The sequence below is a fragment of the Octopus sinensis genome, linkage group LG18 (genome assembly GCF_006345805.1).
Source record: "Octopus sinensis linkage group LG18, ASM634580v1, whole genome shotgun sequence".
NCBI lineage: Eukaryota > Metazoa > Mollusca > Cephalopoda > Octopoda > Octopodidae > Octopus > Octopus sinensis.
The window spans coordinates 47,744,645-47,769,782 of NC_043014.1; the positions used below are offsets into that span (position 1 = coordinate 47,744,645).

The 25,138-nt window shown below is 39.1% G+C and overlaps 2 protein-coding genes across 5 annotated transcripts in view; both read left to right on the forward strand.

Annotated features, from left to right (window-relative positions):
• LOC115221267 (glutathione hydrolase 1 proenzyme-like) overlaps window positions 1–2,702 on the forward strand; it is a 25,367-nt gene extending 22,665 nt beyond the window's left edge. The window contains exons 11-13 of one of the 3 annotated variants that reach the window (XR_005002938.1): window positions 290–403; window positions 1,168–1,404; window positions 1,442–2,697. Coding sequence is in view for 2 of the 3 variants with exons in the window: in XM_036511001.1 (XP_036366894.1) it covers window positions 290–403; window positions 1,168–1,311 (258 nt within the window). In the remaining variant the exon portion in view is untranslated. Of the gene's footprint in view, window positions 1–289; window positions 404–1,167 lie in introns of all 3 variants that reach the window. The other 2 variants (XM_036511001.1, XM_036511000.1) reach the window with 2 other exon arrangements.
• An 8,953-nt stretch (window positions 2,703–11,655) lies between these two features.
• LOC115221525 (conserved oligomeric Golgi complex subunit 8) overlaps window positions 11,656–25,138 on the forward strand; it is a 28,876-nt gene continuing 15,393 nt past the window's right edge. For both annotated transcript variants that reach the window (XM_036511002.1, XM_036511003.1), the window contains exons 1-7: window positions 11,656–11,947; window positions 14,657–14,728; window positions 17,530–17,654; window positions 21,373–21,476; window positions 22,172–22,343; window positions 23,944–24,105; window positions 24,543–24,594. In XM_036511002.1, the coding sequence (XP_036366895.1) occupies window positions 11,884–11,947; window positions 14,657–14,728; window positions 17,530–17,654; window positions 21,373–21,476; window positions 22,172–22,343; window positions 23,944–24,105; window positions 24,543–24,594 (751 nt within the window). In that variant the 5' untranslated portion in view covers window positions 11,656–11,883. The remainder of the gene's footprint in view (window positions 11,948–14,656; window positions 14,729–17,529; window positions 17,655–21,372; window positions 21,477–22,171; window positions 22,344–23,943; window positions 24,106–24,542; window positions 24,595–25,138) is intronic.

A 25,138-nucleotide genomic window follows, 5' to 3' on the forward strand; every position in this document is an offset into this window, starting at 1 on the left:
GCACCAACCGATCGGGGCCGCTGCCAGACTCCCCTGGCACCTGTACCGGTGGCACGTAAAAAGCACCCACTACACTCGCGGAGTGGTTGGCGTTAGGAAGGGCATCCAGCTGTAGAAACATTGCCAGATAAGACTGGAGCCTGGTGCAGCCCTTGGCTTGTCAGACCCCCAGTCAAACCATCCAACCCGTGCTAGCACGGAAAACGGACGTTAAATGATGATGATGATGACATATATATATATATGTGTGTGTGTGTAAAACATAATATAATGTAGCATGTATACACAGGTGATGAACAATCTAGTGTGGTTCAATGACACTATCAAAGAAGCCATTGATGCCCTCAGAGTTCACAACCAGATCATTCCAGCACAGACTAATACTGAAGACTACTTACCAAAGGTGAGTAAACAACAATGTTTTATTACTTCTCATTAATTAAATATATAAAGGCAGTGAGTTACCTTTATGTATTTAAATCATTAGCACACCTGGCAAAACGCTTTGCGGCATTTGTTCATCTTTATGTCCTGGATTCAAATGCCACTTAAGTTGACTTTGCCTTTTATCCTTTCGGTGTTAATAAAATAAGTACCAGTTAAATGCTAGGGGTCAACGTAATCAACTTAGCACCACCCCCAAAATTATTGGCCCAGTGCCAAAATTTGAAATCATTGGCACGCTGTGCCGGTGGCATGTAAAAAGCACCCACTACATTCATGGAGTGGTTGGCGTTAGGAAGGGCATCCAACCATAGAAACATTGCCAGATCAGGCTAGGCCTGGTGCAGCCTTCTGGCTTCCCAGGCCCCAGTTGAACCGTCCAACCCATGCCAGCATGGAAAGCGGACGCTAAACGATGATGATGATGATGAGGATGAGGCAGTGATTATTATTGAGTGAGAGAGCAGTGTATACCATCAAAGTGACACTGGGCCGCAGATATGCGAAACTGAATACCTGTATGACAAGGGTACCACCAGGCACAAGCATCACAACCATATGTGCACTACATGGTGATTTCATATCAAGATAAACAGCGCTATCGTCGTCATCGTCATCATTACTACTACTACTACTACTACTACTACTACTACTACTATTACTATTATTATTATTATTATTATTATATTATTATTAAATTCTGTGTATTTTCATTTATTTCAGAAAGTGATTGAGAAACTGAAGAAATTTGGTCATGATATCACTAGTTATGGATCTCTTTCATTTGTCCATGGAATATACCAGAAAAATGGCACCTTTTCCGTTAACATTGATTATAGAAGTGGAGCAATTCCAGCAGGGTTTTAAAAGAGGCAATGCTTCTAAAGAGTAAGGGCAAAGAAATGAAATTGAACCTACTTTCAAACATAATCTATGACCCTTCTAAACAAAATCCTACACATACCCATGCACACACACACACAAACAGATGTGTGCACTCACACACACACACACACATTTCCGCTCTTAATATTTACCCCATAAGATATATCACCCATCCCCAAAAATCTTATCACTCAATCCCACAAATATTTGTCTTCTACCCTCATAAAATATACTCCACACCCAATAAAAATATATTCCTCATCCCTACAAAATCTATCCTACCCATCACAAAATATACCTCACCCACTGCATCAAAAACAAGGAATACAACAATTTAAAAGTTTCAAAATGGACTTGTCCAAAAGGTAGAGAAAATTTTATGGATAGAATAGTAGATCAACAGATTTTGTAATTTGCTGGACAAAAAATAGTTGCAATTCATTAGGTTTTGATTTCAAATCCTGCTGAGGTCAAATTTAGTTTGTTTTTTTTTTTGTTTCTGGGATCAATAATCAAAAAAAGTACCAATCAAAAACTGGAGTTGATATCATTGATTTTTGCCCCTCACTAATTTATGGCTTTGTGTCATTGTTAGAAACCTATATTTTAGAATGGACCAGTCCATCATCACTTGTAATTAGGGACATTAATTAAAGTTGTTAAACTACATCTAGTCAATTACAGTAAACTTCTCAACAAAAATTGAGGTCCTGTGAACTGCGAATCAGTAGAGCAACGAATTAAATGCCTTGTGGTATTTAATTACATCTTTTAATGTTTTGAGTTCAAATCCTATTGCAGTCAACTTTTCCTTTCGCCCTTCCAGGGTTAATGAAATAAAGTAGGAATCAAGTACTGGGGTTGATATAATTCATGGTATCCCTTCCAGAAAATTGTAGAAATCCCTACTGGAGGGTGGAGTGACAGATATGGTACCTGTTACATCCATTAACAGCCATGTCACAGCATCACTTGCTGTTTTGTTACACCCTGTGACACACATGTCAGAGTCAGACATCAAATACCATGTGGCATTTTCATCTCATCCTGATCCATTATGCCTTTCATCTCTTTGAGATTACTAATAAATCCAGTTAAATCCTGAGGGTTATTAGAATCAACTATATCCCAATCTTGGCCTTGTGATTGTGTTGAAAACTATTATTATCATCACTCTGAGTTCAAATGCTGTTGAGGTCAGCTTGACCTTATATTCTTTCAGGGTCAATAAATAAGTACTAATGGAGCACTGGGATAAGTGTAATTGTCAACCTCTCAAAATCGCTGACCATGGGCCAAAATTTCAAAGAATTATTATCATTTTTACTATTATTATTATTATTATTATTATTATTATCATTATTATTATTGAGTGAGAGAGCAGTGCATGCCATCAAAGTGACACTGGGATAAAATATACGAAGCCCAGTATACTCATCATGACTACCCGTCTGATAAGGGTACACCAGGCACATGCATCACAAACATATGTGCCCGACATGGTGATCTCATATCAAGATAAACAGCACATGACCTTGCAGGTGGGGCCCAATTAGAATTTTCTACAGGTCGAGTAACCCATCCTGCTCAAATGGTCCCTGAATGAGGGTTGTTTAAGGATGTTGAATAAAACACCCATGATTCCAGATGTGAATTATTCAAACCCCAAAGAATCCCTCTCAACACATGGCTATGATGCTCCCCCACTATTTCTGCTCATGATCAGAGATGCATATATCGTCAGCCACTAAGGGACATGCTCAACTGGTTAAGGTCAAACAACTGACAATCAAATCTGAGGTATTGAGCAGAATATTTGCTGTAGCCCATTTTTTATATCAAGACAAAACATTATTATTATTATCATTATTATTATTATTATTATTATTATTATTATTATTATTATTATTATTATTAAGGCAGCAAGCTGGCAGAATTGTTAGCATGCCAGGCAAAATACTTAGCAACATTTCATCAACCTTTACGTTCTGAGTTCAAATTCCACTGAGGTCAACTTTGCCTTTCATCCTTTTGGAGTCAATTAAATAACTACCAGTTATGCACTGGGGTTGATGTGATCAACTTAATCCCTTCACCCAAATTTGAGGCCTTGTGCTTCCAGTAGAAAGAATCATTATTATTATTATTATTGTTATTATTATTAGCAAGGCAGTAAGCTGGCAGAATTGTTAGCATGCCAGGTAAAAGGCTTAACGACATTCATCCATCTTTATGTTCTGAGTTCAAATTCTGCCAAGGTCGACTTTGCTTTTCGTCCTTTCGAGGTTGATTAATTAAGTACCAGTGAAACACTGAGGTTGATGTAATTGACTAGTCCCCTTCCACTAAATCTCAACCTTGTACCTATAGTAGAAAGGATCATTATTACTACTACTACTATTATTATTATTATTATTATTATTATTATTATTATTATTATTACTATTATTATTATTATTATTATTATTATTATTATCATTATTATTATTATTATTATTATTATTATTATCATTATTATTATTATTATTATCATTATCATTATTATTATTATTATTATTATTATTATTATTACTACTATTATTATTATTATTATTATTATTATTATTATCATTATTATTATTATTGGCCAGTAAAGGAATTACCTCTATGTAGATGCACAACTTACCATGAATAACAGCCAAATATCCCTCAAATCACACTTCACCTTCTTAAATGAAGACAATATATATTAGCTAATGTAGTCTTAGACTTAGCTGTATAAACATTATTTACATTTGACAGATATTTGTCCTCGTCTTGTTTGTTGCTAAAACAATATTTCAGCTGATATACCCTCCAGCCTTCATCAGGTGCCTTGGGTAAATTTCAAACCTGGGTCCTCCAAAGGTATCTTCCGATGTTGTTATTATTATTATTATTATTATTATTATTATTATTATTATTATTATTGAGTGAGAGAGCAGTGCATGCCATCAAAGTGACACTGAGGTAAAATATATGAAGCCCAGTATACATATCATGACTACCCGTCTGATAAGGGTACACCAGGCACATGCATCACAACCATATGTGCGCGACATGGTGATCTCATATCAAGATAAACAGTGCATGACCTTACAGGTGGGGCCCAGTTAGAATTTTCTTCTGGTCGAGTAGCCCATCCCGCTCAAAAGGTCCCTGAATAAGGATTGTTTAAGGACGTTGAACGAATCACCCATGTTTCCAAAGGTGAATTATCCAAGCCTCCAAGAATTCCTCTCAACACATGGCTATGATGCTCCCCCACTACTTCTGCTCATGATCAGAGATGCACATATCGTCAGCCACTAAGGGACATGCTCAACTGGTTAAGGTCAAACAACTGACAAGCAAATCTGTGGTATTAAGCAGAATATTTGCTGTAGCCCATCTTTTATACCAAGACAAAACAATGTACATGATAACACTTCCAATCAGTTAAGATCAGAAGCCACGAGAGCCACTGCCTGGTACTGCATCAGGGCGTTTATTATTATTATTATTATTATTATTATTATCCTTATTATTCAGGTCACTGCCTGGAATCAAACTCGGAATCTCGGGGTTAGTAGCCCACGCTCTTAACCACTATGCCATATGCCCCAAGACACCTGATGAAGGCTGGAGGGTATATCAGCCGAAACATTGTGTTAACAACAAACAAGATGAGGACAAATATCCGTCAAATGTAAATAACGTAAATAATGTACGTAATTCCTCATCTCTTAAATATAGAACTGTAATAGCTGTATAAAGACAGGGTTGTCATGGCTGGAACATTTTTCAGCAAACAGCAGGTTTGTCATGGTTGACCTGGGACCAAACAATAGCATTATTATAAACTAGCAGTATCACCCGGCGTTGCTCGGGTTTGTAAGGGAAATAACTATATAAGCATTTTTAGAGATGTAAAGTATAATAGCCATCTCAATATGGCTCACCACAAAGGGGGGTGTTACTGTAGCTTTTTACGTTCTGAGATTTAATAATACATTTTTAGAGAGTTACTTCCCTTATATATGCCAAAAATGCATTAAAAATGGGGAAAAATGATGGTAAATTTCTTTTAAAATCGTAGACTCATTGTAGACGCGCGCTAATACCCAGAAGGGCTCGATATGAATCACGACTATAAGATACCCGGTTTTGGTTAAACTGCACCGCAAAATGTGGGAGTAGTTAGGAATCTAAATCGGAGTAGACAGACACACAACCTTACTTTTATATATAAAGATATATCAAAAAAGAGCAACAAGCTGGTAGAATCATTCAACTATTAAACATTATTTCTTCCAGCTCTTTACATTCTAGTTTTGAATCCTACCAAGATCAATTTTGCCTTTCTTCATTTTTGATTGATAAAACTAAAGTACCAGTCAAGTACTTGGGTCAATGTAATCGACTAAAAACCTTCTTTTAGAATTGAAGACCCGGTGCTTAAATCGGAAACCATTATTATTATTATTATTATTATTATTATTATTATTATATTATAACGAAATATCCTTTAAAATATATTTCATTAATATTTAGATTAGATCATTGAAAGTGTTAATTAACGTTGTCAAAATATATGTTGTTTTTGTTAATGAGGAAACATAATGACCAAATAAATAAAAACTTGCCTTTATTAATAGCTTTATAATTGGCATTTTTTGTTGTAATCTCATTACTTATTATGTTCTTTCTGTCTTTTCCTCCATCTTCTCTCTCTCTCTCTCTAGCTCACTCTATATCTATCTATCTATCTATTTATCTGTCTGTCTGTCTCTCTGTCTATCTATCTCTCTCTCTATCTATCTATCTGTCTGTCTGTCTGTCTGTCTGTCTATCTATCTATCTGTCTATCTATCTATCTATCTATCTATCTATCTGTCTGTCTGTCTGTCTGTCTGTCTGTCTGTCTGTCTGTCTGTCTATCTATCTATCTATCTATCTGTCTCTCTATCTATCTCTCTGTCCATCTATCTACTTCTCTATCTATCTATCTATCTATCTGTCTGTCTGTCTGTCTGTCTGTCTATCTACCTATCTATCTATCTATCTATCTATCTATCTGTCTCTCTATCTATCTCTCTGTCCATCTATCTACTTCTCTCTCTATCTATCTATCTATCTATCTATCTATCTGTCTGTCTGTCTGTCTGTCTGTCTGTCTGTCTGTCTGTCTGTCTATCTCTCTGTCTGTCTGTCTATCTCCCTCTCTGTCTGTCTGTCTATCTATCTCTCTGTCTACCTATCTCTCTGTCTATCTATCTATCTCTCCATCTATCTATCTTTCTGTCTGTCTGTCTGTCTACTTATCTATCTGTCTATCTATCTATCTATCTATCTATCTATCTATCTATCTATCTATCTATCTATCTACCTATCTGTTAGTCTGACTATCTATCTAGTTATCTTGCTATCTCTTTTTCTCTGTATCTATCTGGCTATTTCTACATGTGTGTGTGTGTGTGAGTGAGTGAGTGTGTATGTGTATGTATGTGTGTGTGAGTGTGTGTGTGTATAAAACCCTCTATTTCTCATTAACTATGCTCAAGCTTTCAAGCCAGCAAGAGCTTCTATAGAGCAGCCTGTCTTGCTAGAAATAGCAGCCAAATCTCAGCCTTTTATGACTCAGAGAAACTAACTATTTATATTGGCATCATCTATTAAGGTCAAGGTCATGTTGCTGATGATTGAGACTAGATTAAACTGAAGATTTGTGTCCGATTTTCCATCATTATGTCAAAGCTGTTTATTTGTCTTTGAGACTGTCTGAGTGGTTGAAGGAATGTAATGGGTTGGAGAGTAAAGAAAGACATGGTAAAAAGTAGTAAGGTTAGATCTCAGAGTGTTGGGATTCACAGATGACGTGAATTAGGATTGAGTGTAGAGATGTGTTGTAGAGCAGACATGTCTAAGCCTATAGAAGAAGGAGGAGAAGAAGAAGAGGATGAAGAAGAAGAAGAGGAGGGAAAAGAAGAAGAAGAAGAAGAAGAGGGAAAAGAAGAAGAAGAAGAGGAGGGAGAAGAAGAAGAAGAAGAGGAACAGAATGAAGAAGAAGAAGAGGAGGGAAAAGAAGAAGAAGAAGAGGAGGGAGAAGAAGAGGAAGAGAATGAAGAAGAAGAGGATGAAGAAGAAGAAGAAGGCGGTGGTGGTGGTGGTGACGACTGGGAGGCAAACCTGTAAGACAACTGGGAATTTTAACAACACAACCTGCAGAAAGTTATAGACAAGTTTTGTGGCTGGGGCAAGGTACCAACCAGATAAGGTAACATGGTAGTGGTAGAACTATAGATAGAGCCAGAAAAACTACAAGAGAGGCATGGAAAGATTGGAAGAAAGCAGACAACAAATAACTTATACAATGTAGTTATAGATGATAAGTGTATGCAGTTTGAAAGAAGCAAAAAGCAGTATTCTGTAAAAAGAAGAGCAGAGGAGCAAGTTGTCTCAGTATTTCAGTGTAAATGGACATCTCAATATGAAGACAGAGAAGGCATTAGGTTCTTCATGCATAGACATCATGATACTGAAATATCTGAGGAGGGCTTGTAGCGTAGCTCGGTGATATCTTCACTGTTTGAGAGATATATTAGAAATGATCTCATGTTAGATAGCAACCATCTTTCAGCTATTTGGACCCTGTTGTGTCCACTGCTCTGATTGGTTGACATTGGTGCAGTTTGTCTCTTGACTTATTTTGCACCAATGTGTGAACCAACCAATCAGAACCTTCCAATAAGATCACGTGACACAGTCTTTTGAATTTTCTTCTGGAGCCTCTTGAATGTTATAAATACCCAGTGATCCAGTGAATTGAGGTCTTTGGTCTTCAGCCATTGACTACACCATGCCAGATCAGCCACTTCCAGCGACGACCAGCCAACAATGTTGGTCTCACCATGGATGGAGCAGGAATTGGCTGATCTGGCGTGGTGTGGTCACTGGCCGAAGACCAAAGACCTCAATTCACTGGATCCCTGGGTATTTATAACATTCAAGAGGCTCCAGAAGAAAATTAAAAAAACTGTGTCACATGATCTTATTGGAAGGTTCTGATTGGTTGGTTCACACATTGGTGCAAAATATGTCAAGAAGCAAACTGCACCAATGTCAACCAATCAGAGCAGTGGACACAACAGGGTTCAAATAACCGAAAGATGGTTGCTATCTAACACAAGATCATTTCTAATATATCTCTTAAACAGTGAGGATATCACCGAACTACGCTACAGGCTCAAACTAGTCACTCACATAATGAACTAAGCAATACAGGGAAGTGTCCCACCCAGTGATTAATATAACAATATAAGAAGCAACTACAGAGACAGAAAACTGATGGACCAAGTTATGAAATTAGCAGAGAGAGTATGAATATAACAATTGCAGCGTGGAAGGTGTTTGTAAGCCATTTAAGAAACACACAAAAGCTGTTCGATTCACTTCAACATTTAAATTTAATTTGCCAAAATATTTTTGTCGCTTTAAGACTGCAACCTGTTCTCTGACAAAAATATTTTGACAAATTAAACTTAAATGTTGAAGTGAATCGAACGGCTTTTTTGTTTCTTAAACGGCTTACAAACACCTTCCACGCTGCAATTGTTTTCGTTTCAGCACACGATCTCAGATCAAATCACTTGCTATGCGAGTACATCTCCATAAGTATGAATATAATTAATTAGGAAGAGAATAAGGTTAAATGAGATTAGGTTCAGATTTGATGCAGGCCAGAGTACGTCTGATTCCCTTTTCACAGTGAAACGGCTGCAAGAGAAATTTTTAGCTAGGAGTAAGCTTCTGTGACTAGCATTTGTTGATTTTAAAAATGTCTTTGACAGGGTATTATGGTCAGTAGTTTGGTGGTCTTAAAGGAGACCAGATGTAGATAAATAGCTTGTGAGAGCAGCACAAGCTATGTACAGAGATGCAGTCAACAAAATTGAGTTCACTGAGGAATTTAGTGTGCAGGTAAGTGTTCGCCAAGGCTCAGTTCTTAGTCTCCTCTTTTTTACTATAGCCTTCCAAGGAGTTTAAAACCAGCTGTCCTTAGGAACTCCTATAGGCTGATGACTTAGATTCTTAGAGCAGAGTCTGTTGAAGACAGAAAGAGGAAATTCCAGGCTTGGAAGTAGAACCTAGAATTCGGAAGCCTCAGGGTAAACTTGTTGAAGACCAGCAACTTATCATCATCATCATCATTGTTTTAACATCCACTTTTCCATGCTTATGTGGTTCACATGGAATTGAGTGAAGCAGATTTTCTTCAGCCAAATACTCTTCTTGTCACCAACCTTCACCTGTTTTCCCAAGTAAAGAAAAACTGGTGAACGTTTTTTTCCATAACCAGACATGTTTTCATGAAAGACTGGAAACAAAGTTAACTACTTGCATGAGGGTGACATGTTTTTTACAATTATCACATGAAGTCAAGACCAGGAGACAGTGACATACACACACACACACACATATCATCATCGTTTAACGTCCACTTTCCATGCTGGCATGGGTTGGACGGTTCAACTGGGGTCTGGGGAGCCAGAAGGCTGCACCAGGCCCAGTCTGATCTGGCAGTGTTTCTACAGCTGGATGCCCTTCCTAACGCCAACCACTCCGTGAGTATAGTGGGTGCTTTTTACATGCCACCAGCACAAGTGCCAGACGAGGCTTGCAAACGACCACGATCGGATGGTGCTTTTTACGTGCCACCGGCATGGGGACCAGACGAAGCTGGCAATGGCCATGGTCGGATGGTGCTTTTTACGTGCCACCGGCACAGAGGCCAGTCGAGCGGCGCTGGCTACGGCCACATTCGGATGGTTCTTTCACGTGCCACCAGCACTGGTATCACAGCTACAAATTCCATTGATGTTGATAGATTACGATTTTCATTTTCATTATATATATATATATATATGATGGGCTTCTTTCAGTTTCCATCAACTAAATCCACTCACAAGGCTTGGGTCAGCCCAATGTTATAGTAGAAGACACTTGCCCAAAGTGCCACACAGTAGGACTGAACCGAAAGTCCTGTGAATGGGAAGCAAACTTCTTACCTAACAGTCACACCTGCATGCCTTTACTAATCATCATCATCGTCGTTTAACGTTTGCTTTCCATGCTAGCATGGGTTGGACGATTTGACTGAGGACTGGCGAACCAGATGGCTGCACCAGGTTTCAATCTTGATCTGGCAGAGTTTCTACAGCTGGATGCCCTTCCTAATGCCAACCACTCCAAGAGTGTAGTGGGTGCTTTTACGTACCACCGGCACGGGGCCAGTCATGTGGCACTGGCAACGACCTCGCTCGAATCTTTTACACATGCCACCGGCACGATTAGAAAACAAGACAGAACTTTGTTACTATCAAGGAAATGGTCATGCTTAGTATGCAGAAAAGGAGTAAATAGGACCTCCATATAATGTGCATGGTGTGAAATACAGCTGCACAAGAGGTGCACAAGGTTCACAGGCTGACGGTGAATAAAGATTTTGTGCATGACATTTTGTCTCGGAATAGTTAGAAGTCAGTGCAGTAGTGAAATAACTCCCTTTCAGTGCTCTTATGCAGTAGTTGGCAGCTTTGGTAATATAGACTACGTAATCACCTACGGACGAAGGTGCCCTGAAAGCATGGTAGCAAGAATTAGAACAAGGCAAGATGGTAACAAGGGTGTGGTTGTCTTTTCAAGTAAAGGGTAGATTGCGCGTTGCTTGTGTAGTCAAGTGTGTATCAATGTACTTAATATAATGAGCCCAAGAAATTGTTTATTCATTGAAATTTTGTCCCTAGTGAAAAGAAAATATTTTTAAGTGTGACGCAGGAGTGGCTGTGTGGTAAGTAGCTTGCTTACCAACCACATGGTTCCGTGTTCAGTCCCACTGCGTGGCACCTAGGGCAAGTGTCTTCTACTATAGCCTCGGGCCGACCAAAGCCTTGTGGGTGGATTTGGTAAACGGAAACTGAAAGAAGCCCGTCGTATATATATATATGTATATATATATGTGTGTGTGTGTGTGTGTATATGTTTGTGTGTCTGTGTTTGTTCCCCCAACATCGCTTGGCAACACAATGCTGGTGTGTTTAAAGCACCGTAACTTAGCGATTCGGCAAAGCAGACCGATAGAATAAGTACTAGGCTTACAAAGAATAAGTCCTGGGGTCGATTTGCTCGACTAAAGGTGGTGCCCCAGCATGGCCGCAGTCAAATGACTGAAACAAATAAGAGAAAGAAAAAATAAAAGTGTAATAATTTTTTTTTTTTACTCAAGGGAGACAACTCCAAAATCCAAATCAAAAACCGTATCGTCTGCCCCGGTTACAGTTAAGTGGAACTCTCTAATATCACTAACGAATGTGGCCACCACTGACAACTGCTGTACTTAACTACACAGTACTATGTACTATGTAAATAGTACGCTGTTATATACATAGTATACACGCATCTTACACATTACAGTGTAAAAATTACTCAATTATATACAGCTAAACGTTATCGTCTGCCACATTACGACCCAGAGTGGAACTCTCGAGTGTCACAAACATGTCTACCGTCGACGTGGAAGACGAAACGATTCTGACGGCGATATTTAAAGATTCTTTCCCCGGTAAATTTTATTGTTTTTCTCTGTGGTAGCTGCAAACAACAACCCATTACCTGACGACAGGGCGATCTTTCGTCTCTAGTAGACCTTTCCGTCGATTTCCGTAAAAAAATATATTTTTTTACATATGGGCTTGCGAGAACTTTTGAAGTAATATACATACATATACACATACACCGAGTAAAAAATTTCAGTTATCTCTTTCTTTCACACATTACTCTGTCTCTTCACACACACTAACAGAAGCACTTCACTTACACAACATACAGTCTGTCTCCCACACCCCATCAAACACACACACACACACATGTACATCAATGCTTGCCATGCACGGTAACTTCAAAAGAACTTCCCTCGTCATAAAATGGCTTTCTCTTAGTCTCTTTCGCTCTCATTACTTCAAAAGTTCCCGCAAGCCCATATGTAAAAAAAAAAAATTTTACGGAAATTGACGGAAAGGTCTACTAGAGACGAAAGATTGCCAACTCTCTCTTTTTGTTTTATTTGGTTTGTTAAGACAAGAGATTGTTTTGCCGTCAGCACCAGGTTTTACGCTTGACCGAACACATCGTATGTTCAAAGACATTGCAGCGATGGTCATCCTCTGTTTTTATCATTTTCTGTTTTTAAACAAATATAGCACCTCTAAAGCTACATTATTTAATGTGTCTTTCTATATTTAATGTAACAGGGCGTAGTTTTAGGGCAGTTTGGCTGCTGTGCTATTTAATAATAATAATAATAATGAAATTATTGTATACAGAGCTCAGGTGCACCACAACTTGTCAAAAGTGCGTATATAGCATATGCAGTAATGTACAAATGTCTGGAAAGCGAACAATGTATGAGTCAGATACATGCTTGCGTGTGTATGGAGGGGAGAAAGATCAGGTGTAGTGTTGGCGAATCTCAGGAAGCATGGAAGTTTTGAAGGATGCAGTGCTCCGACAACTAACAACTGATGCCGGCAGTTTGTTCCATGCTTCAGCAACTCTTAGTGTGAAAAAATGTTTCCTAAAGTCATGGAAGGAGCTGTGCTGTTTTCTGACTTTGTAAACATGTCCATGGGTGTTAGACGGGTGGAGTTTGAAAAGGTGCTCAGAGTTATTTCTAGCAGATCGAACGACTGGACTGCATAAAGGCTACCTCGTCGAGACTTGATATAAAGGGCTTATAGGAATGTCTAATGTTCATATCCTTCTCCCTGTTAATAATCATGTAGTTTAAGTGAACCCGTGACATTTCGGGTCATAAGTTCGCTTCTAACAAAGCTTTAGACTACTAACCTTTTTAGTATTAATAATTATTAGGACAGTCGTTCTGCTCCAATGAGTTCAAATCCCACAACGTTTTAATATGTCTCTCACCCTTCCTGAGTTCATAAAAAGTAAATATCAGTTCTGTACTTAGATTAATTAATTCTACGGCGGACTTTATGGAAAAGCTATCACTATTTTACCGAGATGGAAAAGGGCAAAATAATCGTGTAGTTGTTCACTTCCTTCTTTTTTCAGTATTCCTGCTTCATGCAACAGGAATTACGATTGTGGAAGAATTGATTTACCAAACGATGTTTTTTTAATTTTTATTTTTCACTGTTTTACTCCCCATTTTCCACACCTTTTCCCTTTCCCGTAAGGTAGAGGTAGTTATTCTGCAAGTCTGACAATTCTACTTCATTTCCGTACAAAATTACTTTACTGGTATGAACCATGTGATAATTCGGACATGATATGTGAACGGTCTACCCCATGAATTGAGTGAAGAGTTTGGTTTGGAATCCTATGAACATTGCTGTATACATGAGGTTATGGGTACTAGTAGCATAGACTGGACCCGATTTGCGCAGACGCGCGTGTGCGCAAACCGGGTCCAGAATACGCTACAAGTACCAGGTTATGTAGTGATATATTCAGACACTGGTCTTGTTATATGCGGATATAATAATAATAATTAATGTGGAGAAACATGTTATTACTGACACACCATTATTATGTCATTTATACATTTATACAGGAGGCGCAATGGCCCAGTGGTTAGGGCAGCGGACTCGCGGTCGTAGGATCGCGGTTTCGATTCCCAGACCGGGCGTTGTGAGTGTTTATTGAGCGAAAACACCTAAAAGCTCGACGAGGCTCCGGCAGGGGATGGTGGTGACCCCTGCTGTACTCTTTCACCACAACTTTCTCTCACTCTTACTTCCTGTTTCTGTTGTACCTGTATTTCAAAGGGCCGGCCTTGTCACGCTGAATATCCCCGAGAACTACGTTAAGGGTACACGTGTCTGTGGAGTGCTCAGCCACTTACACGTTAATTTCACGAGCAGGCTGTTCCGTTGATTCGGATCAACCGGAACCCTCATCGTCGTAACCGACGGAGTGCTTCCACACACATTTATACAATGCTTCAAACAAATTAATGTGAATTATTATAATTAATTCAGTCTACCAATTCTATAACTGTCTGTGCACAATTACAGAATTAGTAGAGCTCTACACAAAATTCCCTGCCAATTTATGTGTACACAGTTACGTTCTGGATCAAACCCCAGCAGGGTCTGCTTTGCCTTCCTACATTTGAAATTGTTATTGTTAAGAGAAATATAAAAACTAAAGAATAATTTTTTTTTTTTATCTAGTTTCAGCTCACGAGCTGTGGCCATGCTGGGGCACCGCCATCTAATATTTGGCTTTCTTTTTTTTTTTTTTCTAGAAAGTTGGAAAGAAAACCCTGATTTTGTCCAATACCTAGCAGAATTAAGTTCTTTTGGCATCGAGAAATTGAGTAAGTACACAGATTACCTTTGAATTATTACTTTTACTGCTTATTATTTATATACACACTGTTACCATTTTGTAGTCTATATACACCATGCTGCCACTGTATATATATGATAAATGTTTTTAAAAAAATTCAAACAATGCACAGGAGTGGCTGTGTGGTAAGTAGCTTGCTAACCAACCACATGGTTCCGGGTTCAGTCCCAGTGTGTCATCTTCGGCAAGTGTTTTCTGCTATAGCCCCGGGCCGACCAATGCCTTGTGAGTGGATTTGGTAGACGGAAATTGAAAGAAGCCTGTCTTATATATGTATATATATATATATGTATGTGTGTGTGTTTGTCCCCCTAGCATTGCTTGATAACTGATGCTGGTGTGCTTACGTCCCCATCACTTAGCGGTTCGGCAAAAGAGACCGATAGAATAAGTACTGGGCTTACAAAGAATAAGTCCCAGGGTCGATTTGCTTGACTAAAGGCGGTGCTCCAGCATGGCCGCAGTCAAATGACTGAAACAGGTAAAAGAGTAAGAGTAAAAGGTGAGAAGTAAGACAAAATATGTAAAGTGATGTCAATAAATCAAAATATAGAGAAAATATTGTATTGTCTGTGGCTTGGTCTGGTTTCTTCAGAAAAATCACTGAAAGAAACAGTTTTTAAATTTTCACTCCATTCAGGTGCCAATTCATTTTCTTTATCGCTGTCGGAGCTCTTGGATTCACTGTTTTCACTTTCGGAAAATGAAACATCAAATTCATTATCAAATACCACGTGCTTTTTTTTTTCAGTCATAGAGTTAGATTTATGAAGGTCTTCAGTAGAAAATCCTTCGAATTCTAACTCGCTATCCATTTTTTGTCAGAATTACAAATTTTGAAAACACAATAGGAACAAATTTCGGAAAAAAATCTCCCAAAATTCACGGAATTAAAATTTCACGAATGTACTAAAGAGATTTGCTCTGATATTCTCATTTAAATATGAATAGGTAAATACGGGCGGCTTTGGTCGGTTTGGTCACATTAACCAAAATTTTTTTCGGGCGGTTTGGTAACGAAAGGGTTAATGTAACATTTCAGGAAAGGATTGTTTAATGTAACATTTCAGGAAAGATTCCTCTCATCAAATATAAGAAAGATGATAATCCAAGAGTCTGGAGAAATATGTTATTACTGACATACCAATATTATGTCATTTATACAATGCTTCAAACAAATTACTTTTTATCCTTTATAACCTTAAAGACCCCACCCCCCCGTAGACGAACCGTAGGATTGCACCTAGAAAGTTCCCCCCCACCCCACCCCACCCCAAGGCACAAGTCTGGGTAAAGTTGTTTATGAAAGACCAGCTGTTTCCCATGCATACCAGCCTCCCATCCGCATGCCACCGATGTTCCCTCTCCCTCTTTCGGAGAGGCACTGAGCACCTACACGCACACATACACACACGGCAGTAACTCCCACCTACCGGATTCAATCACAAAGCTTCGGTCGACTCGGGGCTACAGTGGAAGACACCTACCCAAAGTGCCACGCAGTGGGACTGAACCCGAGACCATGTAGCTAGGAAGCAAGCTCCCTAACCACACAGCCATGCCCGTCCAAAAGAAAGGCAAAGGCCAATACAGTTTGGCACCAGTGATGTCACAACTCATTTCTACAGCTGAGTGAACTGGAGCAACGTGAAATAAAGCGTCTTGCTCAAGAACACAACACACAGCCCGGTCTGGGAATCAAACTCACTAGCTTATGGCTGTGAGCCTGACACTCTAACCATAGGCCATGTGTCTTCACCTACTCTATTTATAATAGAAACATGGGGGAAATGAGTGTGGCAATTTAAATCCTTACATGTGAAGTGCTATGGAAAATTCCTTCTGTAACACCATGTTACCACTCTATGAGAGGGAATCCACTAAAAGTGAACTCCCTTACACTAGCCACTAAAAGTTGTTCTCAAGAAAAAATTTAGCACACCATGAACCTAAGCGGGCAGGACAAATGAAAAATAACAAAAATATAGATTAACCCTATACAATTGTTTCACTGTTAATAAATTATGCAATTTTACTTACACAATTAATTTGCAGATCATCAGTAGAGTCTGTCAAGAATATAATTTGTCAAACTGCACGCCATATATTAACATGAGGCCAAAGGTGCGAGCAGTACGGCCTATTACATTCATAGTTATATTCAAATGCCCTCGTCCAGCGTGCCAAATTTCTGGAAATAAATACTGCATAAAACAATTCACTGCAGTAGTTAATGCCGGTTTGAGAACAATATTAAGAATTAATGGCTAGTGGCTAGCGTAAGGGAGTTTACATGTATTAATAATATTTACTGAATCTCAGTTTTTTATGCGCTAAACCATTGGTGTTAAACTGATATTATTAAATTAATATACAATTTTTCACCCTCATTTTGATTTTATATATATGGCGGTGCCCCAGCATGGCCACAGCTCAAGAGCTGAAACTGGAAAACATAAACATATATATATATATAATATATATATATATATATATATATATTAATAATAAAACATATGCATAATATATATACATATATGTACGTACCTACCTCTACATGTATATATACACGCATATATACATATATATATACATATACACTCACACACTGTTATCACGGAACTCTGCATATAAATCCTATTACCATTGTACATACACCATGTTACCACTCCACACTCTATATACACTGAGATACCACTCCATGCAGCATGTACACCAATTCTCATTCTATGAGTGTTGCTATAAATGCACCATATTTTCTGATTGCAGGCCGAGAACCAGAGAGACTTGCAGAGGAGAAGGCACAGATTCTCGAGGAAACTCAGGATTTAGCATTTCATAATTACAAAACATTTATTGAGACTGCTGAATGTTCGAGAGAGATCTTTGAAGATGTGAGTATATACAAACAAATGGACATTGCCTAACCTCTTGTTCTTTTCTTTCAATAGCACAATAAAAGATAAGATTGTCTCTGTCACGCACAGGGACCAGCTCTGGTTTCTGTAGCTTAAAATGAATGAGAGAGTACATTAATTTCTTTACTACCCACAAGGGGCTAAACACAGAGAGGACAAACAAGGACAGACAAACGGATTGTCGATTATATCGACCCCAGTGAGTAACCGGTACTTAATTAATTGACCCTGAAAGGATGAAAGGCAAAGTCAACCTCAGCGGAATTTGAACTCAGAACGTAACAGCAGATGAAATACCTATTTCTTTACTACCCGCAAGGAGCTAAACACAGGACAAACAAGGACAGACAAAGGGATTAAGTCGATTATATCAACCCCAGTGCGTAACTGGTACTTATTTAATCGACCCCGAAAGGATGAGAGACAAAGTCGACCTCGGCAGAATTTGAACTCCGAACGTAACGGCAGATGAAATACCTATTTCTTTACTACCCACAAGGGGCTAAACACAGAGAGGACAAACAAGGACAGACAAACGGATTAAGTCGATTATATCGACCCCAGTGTGTAACTGGTACTTAATTTATCAACCCTGAAAGGATGAAAAGCAAAGTCGACCTCAGCAGAATTTGAACTCCGAACGTAACGGCAGATGAAATACCTATTTCTTTACTACCCACAAGGGCTAAACACAGAGAGGACAGACAAACGGATTAAGTCGATTATATCGACCCCAGTGCATAACTGGTACTTATTTAATCGACCCCGAAAGGATGAAAGGCAAAGTCGACCTTGGCGGAATTTGAACTCAGAACGTAACGGCAGACGAAATACCGCTAAGCATTTTGCCCGGCATGCTAATGATTCTGCCAGCTCGCTGCAATTCATGAGAGAGTACACTTCCCCTGGATACGGTACTAGTCTATCACCAGATAGCTTTCTTCAACAGTTCTAATAGCCGGCCTACTGAAAGCTAGGAGAATTGAGCTGGGCTTTATTGACACAGTAATCTAGCCCTGTTGTTGATCTCTCAGCCTATGAGTTAGTCACCTAATATATCTACTTAGACAATGCACTATAAACATTCTATTTACAATGTTTGATACAACCACATGCATGTTGGTGCAGGCATGGCTGTGTGGTAGGAAGTTTACTTCTAAACCGCATTGTTCCAGGTTCAGTCCCACTGTGTAGCACCTTGGGCAAATGTTTTCTACTATAGCCTTGAGCCAACCAAAGCTTTGTGGGTGCATTTGGTAGACAGAAACTGAAAGAAAGCTTGCTGTATATATGTGTGTGCACACACAGGTATCTTTGTGTCTATGTTTGTCCCCCACCACTGCTTGGCAACCAGTGTTGGTATACTCTTTTACTTGTTTCAGTCATTTGACTGCGGCCATTCTGGAGCACCGCCTTTAATCGAGCAACTCAACCCCAGGACTTATTCTTTTGTAAGCTTAATACTTATTCTATCGGTCTCTTTTGCCGAACCACTAAGTAACGGGGACATAAACACACCACCATCGGCTGTCAAGCAATGCTAGGGGGACAAACACAGACACACAAACACACACACGCATATATATACATATATACGACGGGTTTCTTTCAGTTTCCGTCTACCAAATCCACGCACAAGGCTTTGGTCGGCCCGAGGCTATAGTAGAAGACACTTGCCCAAGGTGCCACGCAGTGGGACTGAACCCGGAACCATGTGGTTGGTAAACAAGCTACTTACCACACAGCCACTCCTGCGCCTTACATCCCTGTAACTTAGCAGTTTGACGAAAGGGAACAGTAGAATAAGTATCAGGCTTAAAAAATTAGCACTAGGGTTGATTCATTCAACTAAAAATTCTTCGAGATAGTGCCCCAACATGGCCACACTCTAATAACTGAAACAAGTAGAAGATTTTGATAACAGACATTTGACTTTTTTTTTTGTCCCCATCAAAGGGTTTTCTAATCCAAAATTTTACTGTTATTTATAGTTTTATCTCCTTTGAGCTCCAGTGTTAAAAATAATTTATTTCATGTCTCTCAAAGTTTCAAAGTTCTTATCATGTAAACATCTTGCAATTCTTGCTCATATGAATAAAGTTCTAAAATGGATGAAGAAAATTCAAAGTGTTACTTTGGTAAGTGAGGGCATATGGCTCAGTGGCAAGAGTGTTGGGCTTATAAATGTAAGGCTGTCAGTTTGATTCCCGAACCAGGCTGTGTATTGTGTCTTGAGCAAGACACTTTATTTTCATGTTGCTCCAGTTCACTCAGCTTTAGAAATGAGTTGCAACATCACTGGTGCCAAGATGTATTGACCTTTGTCTTTCTCTTGGACAACATCAGTGGCATGGAGAGGGGAGACTGGTATGTATGGGTAACTGTTGGTCTTCCTTAAACAACCTTACCCAAACATGTGCCTCGAAGGGGAACTTTCTAGGTGCCATCCTATGGTCACTTGTGACTGAAGCGGGGTCTTTAACTTTTTTACTTCACTTTGGTGGCACATAAAAGGCACCATTCGAGTGTGATCGTTACCAACGTCACCTTACTGGCACTTGTGCCCATGCTAGTAGGGTGCCAAGAGCACCATCTGAGCGTGATCGTTGCCAGAGCAGCCAACTGGCATCCATGCCAGTGGCACGTAAAAGAGCACCATTCGAGCGTGATCGCTACCAATGCCACCTTATTGGCACCTGTGCTGGTGGCATGTGTAAAAAGATTCAAGCGAGGTCGTTGCCAGTACCGCCTGACTGGCCCCCTTGGAGTGGTTGGCGTTAGGAAGGGCATCCAGCTGTAGAAACTGTGCCAAATCATGATTGAAGCCTGGTGCAGCCATCTGGTTTGCCAGCCCTCAGTCAAAATCGTCCAACCCATGCTAGCATGGAAAGCAGACGTTAAACGATGATGATGATGTTAATGCATTTTTCATGTCTATAGATGTGGATTTGAATCCTGTATCAGCTTTGACATTTCTTCATCCAAAGTTTGTTTTTAACCTAATATTCTACATGCTGTCATTTGCAGCTTTATCTTCTCTTTGAGTTACACCATTAAAAATAATTTAGCATTACAAACATTTTAATTACAATCACAAACATTTTAATTGCAATTACAAATATTCTAGTTGCAATTACAAATATTTTTCACAATTATGAATAATACAATTACAGTTATAATATTTTAATTCCAGTTATAAATGTTTTAATTAAACTGCTCTTTCTGAATGAAACACTTCATAAGGCGTAGGAGTGGCTGTGTGGTAAGTAGCTTGCTAACAAACCACATGGTTCTGGGTTCAGTCCCACTATGTAGCACCTTAGGCAAGTGTCTATAGCCTCGGGCTGACCAAAGCCTTGTGAGTGGGTTTGGTAGACAGAAACTTAAAGAAGCCCATTGTATATATATATATATATATATATATGTATGTGTGTGTATATGTTTGTGTGTCTGTGTTTATCCTCCCAACATCACTTGACAACCAATGCTGGTGTGTTTACGTCCCCGTAACTTACCGGTTCAGCAAAAGAGACTGATAGAATAAGTACTAGGCTTGCAAAGAATAAGTACTGGGGTCGATTTGGTCGACTAAAGGCAGTGCTACAGCATGGCCACAATCAAATCACTGAAACAAGTAAAGAGTATAACCATTCATTCTTTTTTTTTTTTTTTTGCTTCATCTTTTTCCTTCCAGTTTCAAATCATTGAGAAACATGTTAGTAACTTATTACAACAGTTGCCACCATTCTCTTCTGAATGTGAGAATATCGCTAAACGAGCACAGGAGATTAATGCCAGGTGAGGCTCAGCTGTTTTTTTCATTTTTTTTCTCTTCCTCTTCTTCAGCGTGTAATACTTTCATCTAAACCACAACACCTGCCATCATCTATTAGTAACATCTTCCCTACCAACACCACTGCCATTACCACCTCCTCACTACCTCCGCAACCATTATAGTAATTTCTACTACTACTACCATCACCATCATGTCCAGTCTCCCATCATCTCTACTCTATAAATATTTCTCTGTGTGTGTGTGTGTCAATTTCCATGTGTACATGTGTGTTTAAATTTGTCCATGTGAGTGTGTCTGTATATGTAAGTGTACTTTTTTTGTTTTTACATATTTGTTTGATTACTTATGTACATGAGTGTATATGAATGAATATTTGTATCTCTCTATGTCAATGTCATTTGCATGAAGATATTTAACGAATATCCATCCTTATTTATTGCTTTGTTCACATGCATAGGCGTAGGAGTGGCTGTGTGGTAAGTATCTTGCTTACCAACCACATGGTTCCGGGTTCAGTCCCACTGCGTGGCACCTTGGGCAAGTGTCTTCTACTATAGCCTCGGGCTGACCAAAGCTTTGTGAGTGGATTTGGTTGATGGAAACTATATATGTATCATGTTTATATATATTATATATTATAACTGTAAATATATTAGGCATCATGTCTTATTCTGTTCCTCTGTCATGACATTTACAGCCGTCGTATGAACAGTTTAACACTGCAACGTCACACCCAGTTACTGGAGATCCTAGAGATGCCGCAACTGATGGACACCTGCGTGCGAAATGGTTACTATGAAGAGGCTCTGGAGCTGACTGCTCATGTGAAACGGCTGGAGAAGAAACACTACAATCTTCCTGTCATTGCTGTAAGCATTATTGTTGTTATTGTTACTACTATTAAGGCAGCGAGCTGGCAGAATCATTAGCACGCCGGGGAAAATGCTATGTTTTTTTGAGTTCAAATTCTGCCAACGTCCGCTTTCCCGTTCATCTTTTCGGGGTTCGTAAAGGCGAGCTGGCAGAAACGTTAGCACGCTGGGCGAAATGCTTAACGTATTTCGTCCGTCTTTACTTAGGTTCTGAGTTCAAATTCCGCCGAGGTCGACTTTACCTTTCATCCTTTCGGGGTCGATAAAATAAGTACCAGTTATGCACTGGGGTCGATGTAATCGACTTAATCCGTTTGCCTGTCCTTGTTTGTCCTCTCTGTGTTTAGCCCCTTGTGGGTAGTAAAGAAATAGGTATTTCGTCTGCTGTTACGTTCTGAGTTCAATTTCCGCCGAGGTCGACTTTGCCTCTCATCCTTTCGAGGTCAATTAAATAAGTACCAGTTACGCACTGGGGTCGATATAATCGACTTAATCCGTTTGTCTGTCCTTGTTTGTCCTTTCTGTGTTTAGCCCCTTGTGGGTAATAAAGAAATAGTAAATTAAGTACCAGTGAAACACTGGGGTTGATGTAATTGACTAGCCACCTCTCCCCAAATTTCGGGCCTTGTGTCTTTAGTAGGAATGATTATTATTATTATTATTATTATTAAGAAAGGTTGCAAGCTAGCAAAATCGTTAGTACACCAGGTGAAATGCTTTGCTGTATTTCGTCTACCACTACTTACTGAGGTCAAATTCTGCCGAGGTCGACTTACCCTTTCATCCCTTCAGGGTCAATAAATTAAGTACCAGTGAAACACCAGGGTCAACGTTATCAACTAGTCCCCTCCCCACCAATTTCAGGTCTTGTACCTTTAGTAGAAACAATTATTATTGTTATTATTATTAAGGTGGCAAACTGGCAGAATCATTAGTGTGACAAAATGCTTAGTGGTATTTTGCTATCTTTATGTTCCAAGTTCAAACTCCACTGAAGTCAACTTTGCCTTTCAAATTTTCACAGGATATTAATTTAGCTTTTCTATGTATAATTGCCTTGAGGATTGTCTACCTCTAGCAGCCTTCAGGATCCTTGGAGGAAGGATTTGTACTCCCATGTTGCTGGGGTCCATATTGTACTGGGGTCAGGAGATAGTTGGGGAGACATTTAATGATGGTGTTAAATGTAGAGTAAGGTTTCAAAATAAGGTCAACAAAGGACAAGTGAAATAGTTCTGAAAATGTCAAAACAAGTGGATGGTTTGTTTGATTTTCTTCTGTATACGCTGGCACAACAGAAATATGCTTTCTAAGTTCTAAGTGACCTTTGAAAAGATGAGAGATAAACCTCCTCCTAGATAAAATATTAGTTTATAACATGTAATATTCTCTTCTATGTAATCAAGGCCTCTACCATGATTTTTAAGAAACATGGTAGAAAACTAGCTCAGGAAGGTAGGGACGCTACTCCTTGAGACCCCTTTTGGAACCCCTGACCAATAGTGTGTAATATTCATTACTTGATGTTTTAAAGGGTATCATTGATGAAATATAAGGATTCACACCCCTAATTACTTCACATGTTTTACTCTCACAGAGCATCGTTGACGAAGTGAAAGGATCAACACAGCTGATGTTGAATCAGTTAATCCAACAACTGCGGACCAACATCCAACTGCCTCTTTGTCTAAGAGTCATTGGTTATTTAAGAAGGATGGATGTCTTTTCAGAGGCTGAACTACGCATCAAATTTTTGCAGGTCAGTGTGTCTTGTGTCTGTGTATCGTTGGAATTTTACTGTAACACAGGATTGTAACATGGTGTGCATGTGATATGAGAGTATTGAAACACAAACTGTGACAGAGCTGTATCATGTGGTGTGACAATTTTGTCACATAGTGTGACTGTTGTAACTCATGTCATGCGACGAGTATTGTAGCCCATGTGGATGACAGTATTGTAACACACATGATGTGTCACAGTGTAACAATGCTATATGATGTAACTTTGCTGTCAAATGGGTGTTGTTGGCTATTGTGTGTGTATTTTTATTTTTATTTTATTTCATCTAGTTTCAGCTCTGTATGTGTAGACTAAATATTGGTAGACTTTTAATGAGTAATTTTGGAATTGCTACACTGTTGTTAATGTAGTTACATCTCTGGTTCCCTAATCTATTCTTTTGTATTTCCTCAGGCTCGCGATGCATGGTTCCAGTGTATCATTGATGGAATCCCAACAGATGACGGTAAGCTGCTCCGCACTCAAACTCTCACTCACCAACAGAGGTTGGTTGTAGCTGTAAAGTCTTTTAACCCTTTAGCATTTAAACCGGCCATATCCGGCCAAAAGTATTCTGCCTGTTTTATGTTCAAACTGGCCAGATCTGGTCTCTCACACCAACCCTACAATATCGTTTAAAAAATCAACAGCTACCTCATTAAAATCTCATAGCTACAAGATAATGCATGATTAGCTCAAATCAATGTAGATGAAAAAGCATTAATTTTGGCAGAATAATGCGAACACTAAAGGGTTAATTGGCTGATGTTTGGGGTGTGTATTGTCATCGCTTCACACATTACTGCCTCAGGCTACCTGACCGATAAACAGGTTTCACTCTTCCCCACCACTTGTCACTTCATAGTTAGCAGAAGGCTAGACATCCAGTAGTAAACTCAGTTACTCTAACAGTATACAAATCTCCTAAATAGCTACCTCCACACGATACAGCTTGATCAGTTGATTTAGGAAGACACCACCATCATCATCATCATCGTTTAGCATCCACT